The following is a 15,982-nucleotide window of genomic DNA, read 5'->3' on the forward strand; positions in this document are numbered from 1 at the left end:
CCATTGCTTCTCAACCTGCATCCGATAGCTATGTATTTCACATGGTTGTCTGACTCTGTTCCATTCCAATAACACGATCCTAGTTAACAGGGTCTTCATCGTCCTTTTCTACCCCGAAACCCTTCATGGCGAGGCCTTTGTCACCCTGTAGTCAAACAAAGAATTAATTTGCTTTGAAAAATGAAATCGACAAAACCATAAAATGGTCATCAATAACATGGAAATTGACTAAACCGTAAACCTTTAAAATTCCTCGAGTAGTCTTACAACCTTCTCTTTGAATGATGGCTCTTTCTCTGCGGACAACTTTTGATTCTTCTTGGTGCACCTCCTTTTAGTATGACCACTTTTGCGACAATTTGTACACCTCCTCTTCTTAGTCTTATTTTGACATGCATTTGAAGCCTCTTAAGTTCAGACCACCATTGGATCCTGTACATCACCATCTAGCCATGCCACTGTCGGGATCCCCCCGACCTACGACTTCGCTCAAGTTTGTTACACAAATATGTGATTCCTTTTATCGCCTTCTTAAAAAAGAGTTCATTTTCGCGCCAAGAAACAACATCCATTGGGCCGCTGCATGTAGAGCATCGTGCCTTAACAAGAAACCCCTTTCATTGATGCCATCCGACTTCTCGTTGTAATCATTAATTGCCTTAGCATCCTTTCTCCCTCATTTAAGAATCAAACGCCCGGGGATGTTCTTAAGGTTCTCGTGTTGCATTACAAAGAAGAAATGTCTACAAGAAAACCCTTCTTTCTACCAAAATCCACAAGGACACTCTAGCTTTTCTATGCTAGAGTCAAAGAAGGTCAACACATTATAGCCTGGGCCGGCCATATTCTTCAATTGTGTAAACCTTTGTTGTTGACACCCTTCTCTTATCCACAAAGTTAATTTCCCCAACTCCATCAATCTCTTTTTTACCTTGTGTGAATACTACCTTAGTATAAGCAGAAGCAGCAGACCTCTCCATTGGATCAAGACATGTTGTCTTTACCAGTACACCATACATAGAGTTGAATTGGGCAACAAACTCATTATTTCTATATTCACGTACAAGTAACTCCAGGTTCTGAACAAGCTCAAGTATGCTGTGTCGTGAATTCAAGAATTTCATCAGGTGAGAGTTGATTCCCTTACAACAAGAAGTTGTGCGAAACCTTGTGCAAAAATTTTCACGAAGATATGCATTCGCACACATTCTCTTCTTTTCATACAACTTTAGTGCCCAAGACTTCTCTGCTAGGATAAATTCATTCGTTTCTTAAGCCCATTCGTCTTCAACGTCCTCAATCTCCAGGTCCACGTATAACCATTTCGAAAACAAATCCCAAAACACCTGCTCATTTGAGTTCGAAGTGACATTCTTTTTGTAGGTGCCACGTGCACAAGCAGTGAGTGGCCTCTGGGAAGACTTCCCTCACGGAAGCAATCATGGATCATCTCCATCAATCACAACAACGGAAGGGCTTTTATTACTCATGACATGTAACAAACTCTCCAACATCCATTTATAAGATGCAACGGTCTCGTCTAACACCAGCCCAAACCCAAAAATAGTTGTCTGCTTGTGATTGTTGGAGCTGGACAATATAACAAGCGGATAGTTGCACTTGTTTTTTCTATACGTCAAATTGAATGCAACATCTCTAAAATGTTAATAATCCACACTATTGGATATGTCTGCCCAAAATAAATTAGTCAACATTCCATCCTCAGTTAAATTATAACGAGCCATTGACATTGGATCAATAACTACCTTACCCTCAAAATAAATCATTACTGCGTTTGTGTCGCCATCAACAACCATTGCACACTTTCTTCGATCAATGTAGTTGTATGCATCCTTCTTGGTAAACCCCAACAAAGAATAACCTCCTGCAATGACAGCCATGTACCCCGAACATCTTTGACGTTGGCGAACCATAAGCATACATGCCATCAACGTGAGACTTTGAAGATCCAGATATAGTCCAAAAATTACGAATCATGTGAACCATCCCCCTAGGCGTCAACTCATGGTTGTGCCTGAGTGTGACCTTTCGAACCTTCCAACTTGACATACTCTTATCAAGGTATGTAGACAGCAATGCCTGGCAGTTTGTATGTGTCTCGGGCTTATGTGATCTCTTCCTGTCTAACTTGTTGTAGTGTCTTTCATCCCTCAAACCAGTTCTATTGCAGAAGAATCTTCTCCTAATTACATTCCCAGCTTCATCCTTCGCATAGTCTCCTTTACGAACACTGAATCTATGGCATTTTCCCAATCTCATGTAGAACTCATAAGCGTACTTCTCACTTTGAAATACCTTCTTCAATATATCCTTTGGACTCAAACTCATGACATCTTCATACATCAATACATCCTCATTGGAGTTAGTGTCACTATTTTCCACATCATGCCCATCGACCGCATCGTTGGATGAAATTTGTACCTTCGTATCACTTCCAACGATAAACATTTGATTTTTCTCCAATCACCACTGAATGCCATCTGTAAAATAACATCGATCTTAAGTTTCATATAACAACTCAGTGCCATCACAAGAATTAATACTATAAAAGTACCAAAAAAATTCCACGAAAAAGCAAAATAAAAACAAACAAAAAATTCCCACGCAGTTTACTATACATCTGTTTAGAATTGGTTCATTGATATATCTCACCAAATTAATACCAGTAAACCATAATACTTTTTAGCAAACAAATATGAACCTTCATCACCAGACAAGTATGACTATCAAGTATTCCTCGCGATTTTATTTAACTACTTTTGGTCCAAAACTAAGCAATAATAAAACTAGTACTCATAATACAGCTCTAATTAGCACAAATTTCGCTACTCACCATAATAAAATTGGGCACTCATGTAATTATCTAGGTAGAATATAATGTCAAATTCAACTTCTTCGTAATCAAACTAATCAATTCAAATCTTCATATCAGTCACACAAACAAAAATTCATAACTTAACACACCATAGCAAACCCAGCCATTCAAGGAGAATCATCACACCAACACATACACCCTTACCATAAAAAATAGACCAAGTATTTTAATAAAAAATCATCAGAAATTTTTTTCAAACCAAAACCTACAATGTCCAAATCAATGTCTCAGTATAATATTAGAAGTCCGTGAAGACTTTCCTACCGAAAGCTAGCCAACAAATTAAAGGAATCACATGCACCATGGCTCACACATAACCTAAATCTAACATACAGGACAAAACAAACATAACGGGGAAAGAGATATGACTGAGTACCTCAACTGCTCCACGGCAGCAGAAATCAACTAATATGTCCTCAATACCTATCCTGATTTATGACTCTGAACACACAAATTTGGATCCTCTAAATTTTGGATTTTCACTTTAGAGGATAAAGTGTAGTCTCTTACCATTGAATGTTTTCTCTTTCACATTTTCTCTTAGTCCCACCGATGAAATAAATGGTGAGAGATCATACTTTACCTTCTAAAGTAAAATTCAAAATTTAGAGGATCTAAATCCTGAACACACAACTCGACCAATTTTTCCAATCATGGACACACTTTCGCAAAGTTGGAGACTATTTCAACCAGGCCACCAGAGGTATTGACATAAAATGTGGGATCCAAATCTCGGTTTTCAGAACCTTCCTCTCCAGTAGCACATCACTACGGGAAAAAAAAAATCACAAAACAATAGCACAAGTGAGCAAAAACCATTCAATAGAGCACAATAAGCGGCAAAAAAAATCTTGGTTTTTGAACATTGAATAAAAACAAAGAACAAGTGGGCATGGGAGACATAATTAAAAACTAAAACACTAGGAATTTAGAATAACCAATCAAAATTACACATTCATAAATGTTTTATACATGCAATTTCACAAACTTGGTAGGTTGATCCATGCAAATGATCCCACCTATTAGGACATGACTCGACTTGACCATTGTTATTACAACTGTGAATGGAATAGCCAGCCAATTGCACGACAAAACATAAATATGTTTGAATGGAAGTTATTCTACCCAAGTAACAATGTAACACTATGTTTGAATCTTACAAGTTAAAATTTGATTCTACCTTTTAAAATTGATTATGAAAGAAGTAAATTCCTTTTACTTCCATAAAAAATCACTTTAAGAGGAATTACAAAAACGAAGAACAAGTGACTTGTCACTGACCTTTGATCACATAACAGGACGAATAGTGACAGATGACGACAACCAGATGAAGACGACGGACACCGAGCTCGAGGAAGAATCTGCGCGCTTGTGACTGGTGAGAGCGAATAGGGGTTGGAGTTGGAGAATGCCTCTGACTGTGACGAATGATGACTTGAAGAGACAAGCCCCAGACTGCGACGAATGGCGGCAAACACAGCTCCATCTTGCGGTGGTGGTGGGGCTAGGGTTTTTCTCTTGGTTGAGGTTGAGGGCTTGTTCTCTCTCTGAACTCTACAAGAAGGAGATTGGAGAAGGGGCTGAAGGGCACGCATGCTTTATGATTCCTTTTTTCCCCCTTAATGCAAAACGACGTTGTTTCATTCAAATTGAACAGTTCTTGGTCCGGTTCCAATCCAGTTCTCGGCCAGTTCATTAGCTCACATCCAGTTTTTAAATTATCAGTACTAGTTGTGTGCCTTTTCTTTTCTGCAATGAGCCTGATATCAATTGCTATCATACAATCAAAAACACAAAAAAGTCGATATTATCAATGTGTAATTAACATCATCGTAATTACTAATTATGGTTACACATTACTTATCACATTGGGATAATTCAAACATGCACGTCACTGGTTAGGTAGAACATTGTTGCAACACCCTGCAACCCCTGCAGAAAAGTTCTCATTCCATCAACACTTGTCACATTGAGGTGCTGCCAATGCTCATCTACACATGTATATGGAATCCCTATATCTACATCACAGAGCTTGCCAAAATATCATACTCATATGAACAACAAAAAAAGATTTCCTTATTTAGGCCTAATAAAAACTCCATGAATCGCAACCCATTAATTCCAAAATTTTACCTCTCTGCAATTAATTGACTTAACATTAATTAGTTGGTTAATCACAAAAGACACGAAAGAGACAAACATACAGAGACAGAGACATGGAGACATAGATGAGAGGGTGACATGCAATAATGTACACTATAAATACTTTTACTAACTTATGTCACCATATTCACATGCATCACCTATATATCCTGACAACACATAGCTATCACTAAAAAACACTTTCATGTCATCACCATAGAATTTTTTATATTTAAAATACAAAAGTATTTTCCACCTTTACCACTCTCCCTTGACTAGATGGCTCATAGAATGTACTTTGTCTAGTTGTAACAAATTTTTGGTTTGGCACGGCCTAGCCAATTGATGTCTACAAAAAAAGAAGAGAATTGGTGTCTTCCTCGAAAAAATAATTAAAATTAAGGAATAAACTAGATCCTTTGAAATAGGAACGATCTGGTTGTTAGAAAATAGAGCGTGCGAGTGGAAGTGCAAAATTTATAATTGACAAAAAAATTACTAAATATTTTACAAAAGAAATATGATATAACAAAGTAACAAAATTGGATAACCACTCTACTCTAACTAAATCTTTAACAATTACAAAATGATAATTTGTGATGCTCCATCCAAAATCAGGTCCCAATTACACCAGAAATGCCAAACTAAAAAGTGTAAACATTCAATCTAAATACAAAGAGAAGATACAAAAAGAACAAAACCAAGCTTTTCTAACCAAAAGAGTGACTAATAACTTGGTACACAAAATAAATGTGGAGACACAATATACAAAGGAAAACCCAATAATTTTCTCTCTAGCGCTCACTAATTTTGACTCATAACTTTTAACAAAATAATATGCATAAACTTAAAGTCAAATTATCTATTTATACTATTCTTGTGGAAGCAAAAAGACATCCAACTAAGCAACTTATAAACAACTTGCAAACAAGTTTTTATAATTAATGATCATAATATAAAGATTAGTCAATATTTTTAACTATATTATAATATGACACTTGTAACTAGACACTTAGCAACTTGATTTATGATGATTCTACTATGTTCTTCAATTTGATATTTGTTAAACTTGTGCACATTCATTTCCAATACATTGACATATCGAAATTGAGTTTGACTTCTTCACATAGGTGAGATTTTTTACTTCATTGATTCATATAGGTTAGCAAAAGGCATTAGACTGGAGTGCTTTTCTGTGAGTGTATCAGATAAATCTTTCAACTTTTATTCATTCTATCTTTTTCCAAACCACGAAAGATAATGCAAAAAAGGCATGAATTCTACTAGTATCATAGAGCAAATTTCAAGTAATAAGTAGTTTTGAGAGATCTTAAAAACTTTAAATGATTTACTCGAAAAACACATATTAGCTTTTGAGATAGTTAAATACAAAGTTTAGGAATTTTGCTCTGCTGATTGATAGATAAAACTCTTTTTCATAGTCTCACTCTATAACCTTCACTAGCCAATCTCAGAAGTATTGAGCAATTTGTTATCGGGTACTTATGATTAAGTTGACCTATTTGAACAACTTTAGTTAATCTAATAGAAAAAAGAATTAGTTTTTATTTTTATATTTTTGTACTTTTTCAATTTTTAAAAACGTTGGATAACTTTTGTAAATAAGCATATTTTTGGATAATTATGCAAATAGCAGAATTAAGAATGGTAATACAATCCATACTTGCAGGCATTTAACTTACACCTATCTGATTGGAGTGGATAATTATTTGACTGCATCCAACTTGCACCTATCTGATCGGAATGGATAATTATTTGACTCAGGACGAGCGGGTTTTGAGTTGAGCATATTTCTGTTTGTGGCGAGGTAACAAGGTGAAAACTTGTCCTTGTGCATCACGAATCTAAACTTCATTAAAAGTATTTGTCACTTATCAATGAATTGCTGCATACACAAAGTGTGATTTAAACTTGCTACACTTATTTAACCGGATAAATAAATTGATCACAGGATCAATTCAAGTTGGTTGGTAGATCTATGCATTATTGAACAATTAAAAATAATTCAGTGCGGGAATTAAGTACTTTGTGACACACACTAACAAACGGTCCTGAGTCACTTAACGTATGGGCTCTAATTATGGGCCTAAGTTTAAAATTAGCCTCAACATAACAGGATTCACCATGGGAAGCGTATGGGCCACAAGCCTCAAAAAGTCTATGGTCCACGTCCCAAAAACTATCAAACCATGTTTGCTAATGCAACAAAGTAATGGGGTTAGTTTTTTGCTGAATTAGTGAATTTGTCATCTATTGTAAGAGAAAGTTATCGCTTTCATCCAACAACAAAAGACAGGTGCCATGTCCTTTTACCCTGAAAAACAAAGTAGGTTAGTCCTTCAAATTAAATTTCGTTTAGCCGGTTTAATTTTAAATGTTTATATATTATTTAATTTCTTTTTAGCTTTTGTAAACTTTTAATTTAAGCAAATTATGTTTGATTGTGTAAAGAGTAATACAAAACAATAAATTATAATTAAAAAATAAAAGAAATTTTAAACTGATTTTTTTTTTTTAAATGAAGAAAGCAATAAAGAAAGAACGGACTAACCAAAGTAACCTATTTAAGTTGACAGATAGATAGATTTTTTGTTAAGAAATTTAGATTCATAAAATAAAATACAAACAAATTCTATCTATTTAACCTACAAATTTTAAACAAGCCAAATCTAAATGGGTTATACTACTCAGTTTGGTGTCGCTAATGTAGAATTTTAAATATCTTTTCCATTCTCGTTAAATTTTGAAATATGTTTGTAGAATTAATATGTTATATACTCAGGAATCAGGACTCACTTGCTGCTATCTGTTTCCCAAATTCAATTCTTTCCCTAGTCAAAGTTTCATTTATTTATTTTATTTGCTTTGAGCTTTGCTTAACCACTATGTATAAGGATAGTGCTAAATCTAATCACCTGAAATTTGCGGGTGGAAAATAACTAAATTGAAGTTACAGGTAAAGTAGTATTCCAATATTAATTATTCAAACTTTCAAAGTAATTAGGAGCTGAACCAAATTAATTAGGAAAATAGGGAGTGTATAGACTTAACTAATTTATTGAAGAAAATAGCAGTAATTCTCGAGAATTTGACATGGAATGGAGTGTAATGTTTGAGCTTTTTATTTTTAATATGGAGGAAGGTGTGGGGTGTAACAGCATTATGGAAAATAGGGGTGTTTTTCCTGCATGTGGTGTTAGGAGGCTGAAATCGAATCGAGGGATTTAGAGCAAGGAATTCGGATGGTCCGATTAGAGGTGATTTATAAAAAAAATATTTTTTTAATAAAACTCGGACGGTCCGTTTTGATTTTTGAAAAAAAAAACCTAAAAACAGAGGGTCCGTTTTCTTTTAAAGGAAAAATTAAAAAAAAAAACAAAAATGGTTAACGGAGGGTCCGTTTTCAGTTTAAAAAAAACAAAAAGTATAAATGGAGCGTCCGATTTCATTTTAAATAAAAAAATACAAAAATAAAAACTAATCGAACGGTTCGATTTATGATCAATGAATTTTTTAACAAAGAACTCGAATAGTCCAATTTCTCCCTATCCCACACCTATGTCTAACACCTATATACACCATAACCAAGCACAACTCACACACTTCTCTAGTATAAAAAAAAATTAGCCGTAATGTTTGTGTGCCTACATACACTCTTGTTTACCCGTATGATAGTGACTATAAGTCCATAACTCTACAACAATGAACAATCACTTCTAGAAAGCGACTTTTATCTAATTAGATGGTGAAATTCCTATAATAACTTTGGCATGTGTAAGTGTTTTCTAACCTTTATCTTTTCTTTTCTTTTTTTCTTTTCAAAAATTCTCCCAGTTGAACCATTACCGTTGAGATTTGTTGTTACTGTTAAGAGCATAGTAATTTCTTTCAACCTGATTGAAAGTCCCATAAAAAATAAGGATCTAGGTTAGGACTATTTAGAGTATAAATTTTAACTCTGTTCTTCTCAGAAAATCTATTATCAAAGCATTAATTTTTTTTTATAAAATATTTTTATATTAAAATTTTTTTAACAAAAAACGTTTAGAATGGAAATTAGAGATATATATATATATATATATATATATATATATATATATATATATATTTTTTTTTTTTTGGTCAAGGGAAATTAGATATTTCAAACGTTAAAAATTGTTCCTCCGTAAACCCATTTAAATGAGTCCAATACATTGGAAGTCCCAAATAAAGATTTTAAAAGAAAAAGATAACATGGATCGTTCTTCATGATCTGGCCCAAAATTAAATTGGATAGCCTTATATTTAGCCGAATAGGTCGTTGTACTCGAATGGATCCAAGCTCGGATTCCATGACTCGAGCCTGATTCAACTTCGAGAAAAAAGTAAATTTTATTTTCTACTTTGATTATTTGTATACAGGATAACCAATCCACTCTGCAATAATCTCCTACACAGAACTACAGAAGTGGATAACTGCGCACTATTAACAATAAAATATTTCAAAACTTATAAATAAAATTAATACTTGATCCAAACATTATAAACTAAAATAATAGTTTACCTAATTAAACATAAATTACACGCTTACATCAGATAAGCATAAATACACATACAAATATATAATAATTAATAATTATTATTTTTAGTGTTCCTATTATCTTTGATAATAAAAATAAAAAAATAACTAACAACTAAAAATTGAATAAATTAAAAATGCTCATAGATTGAAGTGTATTCGTAGATCTGCGATATTTATCCACATTCTTAAAGAATTGAGTTACAGATATCTGGCCTATATCTACGGTTCTGATCCGTAGATCTGCGAATATGCATATTAATAATTTAAAAAATTAATAAATATATATATGTTACTTTAGCCTATGTTAATCCTAATTTCACATTTTACCTTTTCCGCGCTACAACCATTCACTCAGCCATACTTAGAGATGAGAGGTACCAATTGGTCACTCCTTCTATTCTACAAATATATTTGATCCAACACTAAAAAATATAAGATATTATATCCTATCTAATAAAAATAATAAAGATCGAATTGAAATTTCTGTCATATCAAATTTGAGTTTCACGTACATGCCTAGAGCATATTGAATGTGTGCTCCTGTTACCATACTCCAAAAATGGGTATAGCCACTTGTCCAGCGTATATAGCACCGACAAATTGAAATGGTAACGAAACCCGTCGGTGCTTCATCAAGTTATATAAATAGCTTATATAATAAATGAAATACAGATATTTTAACAACAATTCCTATGTATTTGATACATGCTTTTTAAGTAATGTTTTTCCACCCAGCTACCCCGACTCAAAATTCATGATTAGAATTAGCGTTTTACTCCAGTTTAAATTGAATATCAACCCGTCTGTAAAGCTGAATTCTCTCACCGAGCATCTAGAAAACAAATATAATTTTTTTTGAGATAATTTTAATAAACATATTACAATACATTCTTGATATATTTTTATTAAAATACTAGTATTTTATCCATAATAATATTACAAAAAAATAAATTTTTTAAAATTACGTCGACTCTATCTTAACATTATAGATTATGATAAAAAAAATTGATAAAATCAAACTATTTTTACAAAAAGATTATATAAAAAAAAGTTCTTATCAGCTAAATTATATTTGATAAATATTTAAAAAAAATAAAAAAAATATATACTAAAAAAATAAGCGATAAAAATTTAAAATTAAATAAAAAATAAAAAAATGTACATATAATAATAATAAAATATTTATATAAATAATATTATTAGATTATTTTTTAATTTTATTTAATTATAAATTTAATATATTTTTTATAATTTTGTGAATCTATTTGAATTATATTATTTTATTAATTTTATCTTTTGTAGAATAGAAATATAAGAAAATAGAGAATAAAAAAAAGAGAAAGATAAAGAAAAAGAAAAGAGTAAATTTGTTAATTTTGGAGAAATTTTTTTATTATAATTGTAATGAACAATATCTTGTGACACATTTTAGTTTATCAAATTAGTAAAATAAAATATAAATTATAAGTTATATATAGAGTACGAAAGGTAGAGAGAAATAGAGAAGGAAAGCGAGGTAGATAAGATGATGGAGGAAAAAAATTTATTAATTTTAAAAGAAATATTTCATCGTAATTTTAATAAGAGTGTATGTGACATATTTTGGTTGTTAAATTAGTAATATAATATTGCTATATTTCAATTTTAATTTTAATATTTTAATTTTAATTTAATTTTAATTACAATTAAAAAATATCATATTATATATTTTGATTGTTAAATTTATAATTAATTATTGATGATGATATATAAAAAAAATAGAGTGGGTATAGGAATAAGAGAAATATATAGAGTAGGTGAAGAAATAAAAAAGATAGAAAAAAAGAGAGAAAAAGGAAGAGAGAATTTTTTAATTTAAAAAAAAATTGATTTTAATTGAAATGAGAGAATGATATGTGACACATTTTGATTGTAAAATTAGTAATATATAATAGATAATAGATTTATTTTATGTATTTTTAAGATAGTTCTACATACAATATGTATTTAATATCTTAATAACATATTTAAATTAAGTTTGTTTTAACTTAAGTTATTTGGTAAGATTTTGCATGTCTTAAAATAATAGTATCATAACCGTTCCACAAATAGAAAATAACACAAGTAATTACTATAATTATTTACTGAATAAGTAGATAGATATATCATAATTGTTTAATATCAATTAAAGAAAAAAAAAGATAAGAAATGTAAATTTTTTGCATGATAGTTATTCAATTGTATCCACTTTTTAGATAATTATTGACATATCACATATGTGATGTAAAAAATAAATTTTTTATTAATATAATACTACGTAATATATATATATATATATATATATACTTAAATTGTATGAAAATTAAAGTGTATTAAAAATACGACTAGTGTTGTGTATTTATTATATTGTGACTCCATGGGTACAAACCATTGAATGGATAAAAAAAAGCCAAGGATACATAGATCATAAAGCTTGACTCACAATATAAGCCATAATATCAGATAGACTTAGGGATATAAAATAAAATTAGTTATGAACGCAATTTTGGCAAATATTAAACAAAGAAGGCATCAACACTGTAGAACGCGGAAACACATATAACGATGATGATATCCCAAACCACGTTAAATGAAAGCAGAAAGAGAATCCTCTATGGCTAAAATATTATTATTGAGAAAAGAGAAAATGGAGACAGATCCCATGCAACTTAAATTAAAGCCACTTTTAGGAAAACCAGTACTAAAAGGTGATGCTTCATATATACGTATGTGTCAAAGCAAAAGAAACACAAAGCATATGACGGTGGTATTGAAACTGAAATATCCGATATGAAACAAAGACGTATTTGATATTTGGGTGTAAATATTTACTGTCACTACTCACCAGATTTGTTTAAGAACATTAAGACCACACTTTATTTTAATAATTATTTTTTTTTTTACAAAATTGATTTTTATATAAGCAATAATTATATATGATAACAAATTTACATTTAATTTGGATAATTTAACTGAAAAAGAATTAAATAAAATTTTTATTAAATGGTATAATTTCCGTATTTGTTCATAAAATTTTTAAGAGAAAAGGACAAATAAGTCCCTGACCTTTTGTCCCGCAGACATTTTCGTCCCTGACCATTGAAAAATACTTTTAAGTCCCTGACCTTTATAAAACTTGGACGAATCAGTCCCTGACGGAGGCATTTGGACGGATCAGTCCCTGACGGAGGCATTTGGGCGGAGGGACTGATCCGTCCAAGTTTTGTGAAGGTCAGGGACTTAAAAGTATTTTTCAATGGTCAAGGACAAAAATGTCCGCAGAACAAAAGGTCAGGGACCTATTTGTCATTTTCTCAATTTTTAAAAATAGTACGAAATAATTATTGTTTATATTTTTTATTTTTGAACTTTTTTAGAATCAGTTGAGTAAAATTATTAGTTACACTTCTATAAAATAATTAGTTATGCTTATAACTTATAAACATAAGCTCCAAAATATTATTTATTCTTAAAATATTATTTCTTAACTTAAAGTTAATTAACCCTTAAAAAAACTATCAGCCTCCTAAAGTTGTAACCTTAGAAATATCTTTTCTGGTGACCTAAAACTGCAAATGGAGATAACATAAACGGGAAAAGAATTAAATAATCAAAAACTAATAATTACTCATGAAGCCTTAAATCAAAAGGCAAAATATAATTATACACTATATTATTTTTCCTGAATTCGAACTTATTATATCTGTGGAACAAATATATATAGAAGCCCAAAAAATTAAAGCCTTGCGGCATTACATTATTATACATTATGAGTAACAACTTCGGTTTTTGCAGCTATGATTAAATAATTTGCAACGTCAATTTTTGTTTTAATTAATCAACGTTGTATATAAATATAAAGTATAAGCTGTAATTAAATTTTTTGAAATTTAATCTAATTTTCCTTCCCTTCTTCCCCACCTTCTTCCAAGTAAGTCTTCTTCCTCGTCTCGGCCCTGGCCACCAAACAAATCAGAAAGAAACACGTGGCATAAATCCCATGAACCTTCCAATTAGTCCTTGGCGCCTGCCGCAGCACGACCCTATGAAACACCGTCATGTAGTAATGCAGGCCCACTGAAAAGCCCACAAACGTTTGGGCCAGGCCCAATAGCCTGGAGCCCAGGCCACAGTCAGTAGAGAACACGAGAACAAGGTACATCACCAACAGGAGGAGGTAGAATACATAAGCCAGCGTCTGAAGAACCTGCAGGCACACGTACGTGGACCGCGAAGTAGCGTAGAAAAACCTCAACGGCTCAAGACCGGTAACAATGGAGGAAAGACAGAGAATGAAGAAGTAGATCGAGAGATAGGCTTGGATGAAGATCAAGAGTTTCTGGAGAGAGAAATAGGTTTTGATCTTGTTGAAGAGGAGAGACACGAGAAGCAATGGGATAAGAACGAAGGCGCATGATAGCAACGTGGCTATGGTGGGTGCGTACTTGTTCCCAACGTAGGGTTTGAAGCCTTTGGTGATTTCTTTGTTCGCTTTCGTGATGTAAAGCTTTGAGGTCGTTGAGATTCTTTCAAGGTCTGGGAGGAGTGTTTGTTGGAACTTGATTGGTAGATCTTTGAAATCGGAGAGGGCTAATTCGTCATTTTGATTCTCCTCCTGATCGAAAACCCAATCGTCGTTGTTACTGGCTTGTGATTGTTTCTTGGTTTTGTTGCTGCTGGATTTTTTTGGATTTTGGATCTGGTCAGGGTTTATCTTAGTAGTGCCGGTGGTTTTTGTCGTTTTGTTCTTGGAGGAGCTTGATTTTAATGGATCCAACGATTCTTTAGTTGGAGATGAAAGATATAAAGAAGCAGAGGATTTTGACGTGGAGTTGAGCTTCTTCTTCTTGATTTTGAGTGTGGTGGAGTTGAGCTTCTTGAGGGAAGTGTCGGTGACGGTGGTTTTGGCTATCTTGGTTTGATTCTTCTTGTTGATATTGGATTTTATGGTTTTGGTTTGGTTCTTGAAGGAACCAACGCCGTCGTTTTTGGTTTTGGTTAGCTTGGTGGTGGTGGTGGGTTTCTTTTTCAAGGGTGGCTCATAGGACTCCTCTTCTTGTTCTGAATCAGATTCCAATAACATTCTTCTTCTCATGCTACTACCACTGTTACTACTAGATAGAGCTTTGGATTGAGGCTCACTGAAACAAATTGATGCAAAAAGGATCAACAGAACAGAAAGAAAGAGTACCTGCCTGAAACCAATGTACACACGTGGAGCCATTTTGTGAAATGTACACTGGCTTCAACTTCAGGATCTGATTAAAGGGGAAAGGGTATGTGTATGAGTGTGGTTAATTTCGAAGAAGATATGATTCTACAGTAATGGAGAATGGCCTAAAAGCCTACCCAAGAATTTATATTAATTAGGGGGAGAGGGAGGAAAGTAGTGGAAGATAAGAGTGTATTGCTGTCATAGAGTGATGGCAGTGAAATGAGTGAATGGTTTTATAGTTTGTACTAGTTAATATTATGGGCCATGTAGGGGGCGCATGGTATGAAAGAGAATATGGAGTTGAAAAAGAGTTTAAAGGATCTCAATTCTCAACTCACATGTATTCTAAATTTCTAGTAGTGTAATATATAAGTGTCAAATTCGGAAGTGGATGGATTGGGAAGAAAACATTAATACCAGAGAAAAACTTTAAAACTGCGACAATTATTTCGAAAGATAATGAAATTTTTAAAAAAATAAAATATTTTTTTTAATTTTTAATTTTTATTTTTATAAGATTGATTAATTTTTTATTAATATTTTTTTTATATTAATAAAATAAATCTATATAATATATTAAATTATTAATTTATTTTTTAAAAATTAATTAAAATTAATAATTTTTTTTGTTGAAAGTTTTATTATCTTTAAAAATAATTATTAATACCGTTTAATTTTTTTATATTTTTTATTATTATTTTTATATATTAATAATTAATGTGTTACATAAATATATTTTAAAAAAAAATCATTGATAAAAATACTAATTAGTCTTATAAAATTAAATATTAAATATTAAAAAGAGTATTTTTTTTTGGAGGAACTCGAAGTTTTTCAAAAAGATAATAAAAATATCAGGAAGCAATTGGGTAATGTTAATTTAAACATACGATAAAAAAATAAAAAAAAGGTTCATCACTTAAAATTTTAAATGTAAGAAAAAAAAAGTATTAGATCATCTAAAACTTCTTTCTTTGACTCTAAGTATTACAGAGATCATCACATCACATTCACATGCATTGAAATTTTATAAAAACATGAATGGTGTAACTCTAATTATTTATATTAGAGGAATGATACAAATAACAGAGTTCGGATAGCGAGAGGGAGGCCTACTACCACATGGAGC

The 15,982-nt window shown here is 31.8% G+C and overlaps 1 protein-coding gene and 1 pseudogene across 1 annotated transcript; both read right to left on the reverse strand.

Annotated features, from left to right (window-relative positions):
* Positions 1–1,664: 1,664 nt before the first annotated feature.
* LOC148579344 (protein FAR1-RELATED SEQUENCE 5-like) lies at positions 1,665–2,469 on the reverse strand (annotated as a pseudogene).
* A 10,845-nt stretch (positions 2,470–13,314) lies between these two features.
* On the reverse strand, positions 13,315–15,262 carry LOC107623688 (uncharacterized). The gene has a single exon (XM_016326035.3). The coding sequence runs from the start codon at positions 14,860–14,862 to the stop codon at positions 13,534–13,536; it is 1,329 nt and encodes a 442-aa protein (XP_016181521.1). The 5' UTR covers positions 14,863–15,262; the 3' UTR covers positions 13,315–13,533.
* Positions 15,263–15,982: the final 720 nt, after the last annotated feature.

This window comes from Arachis ipaensis, chromosome B10, assembly GCF_059453495.1.
Source record: "Arachis ipaensis isolate K30076 ecotype BB chromosome B10, ASM5945349v1, whole genome shotgun sequence".
In the NCBI taxonomy this organism is placed as follows: domain Eukaryota; kingdom Viridiplantae; phylum Streptophyta; class Magnoliopsida; order Fabales; family Fabaceae; genus Arachis; species Arachis ipaensis.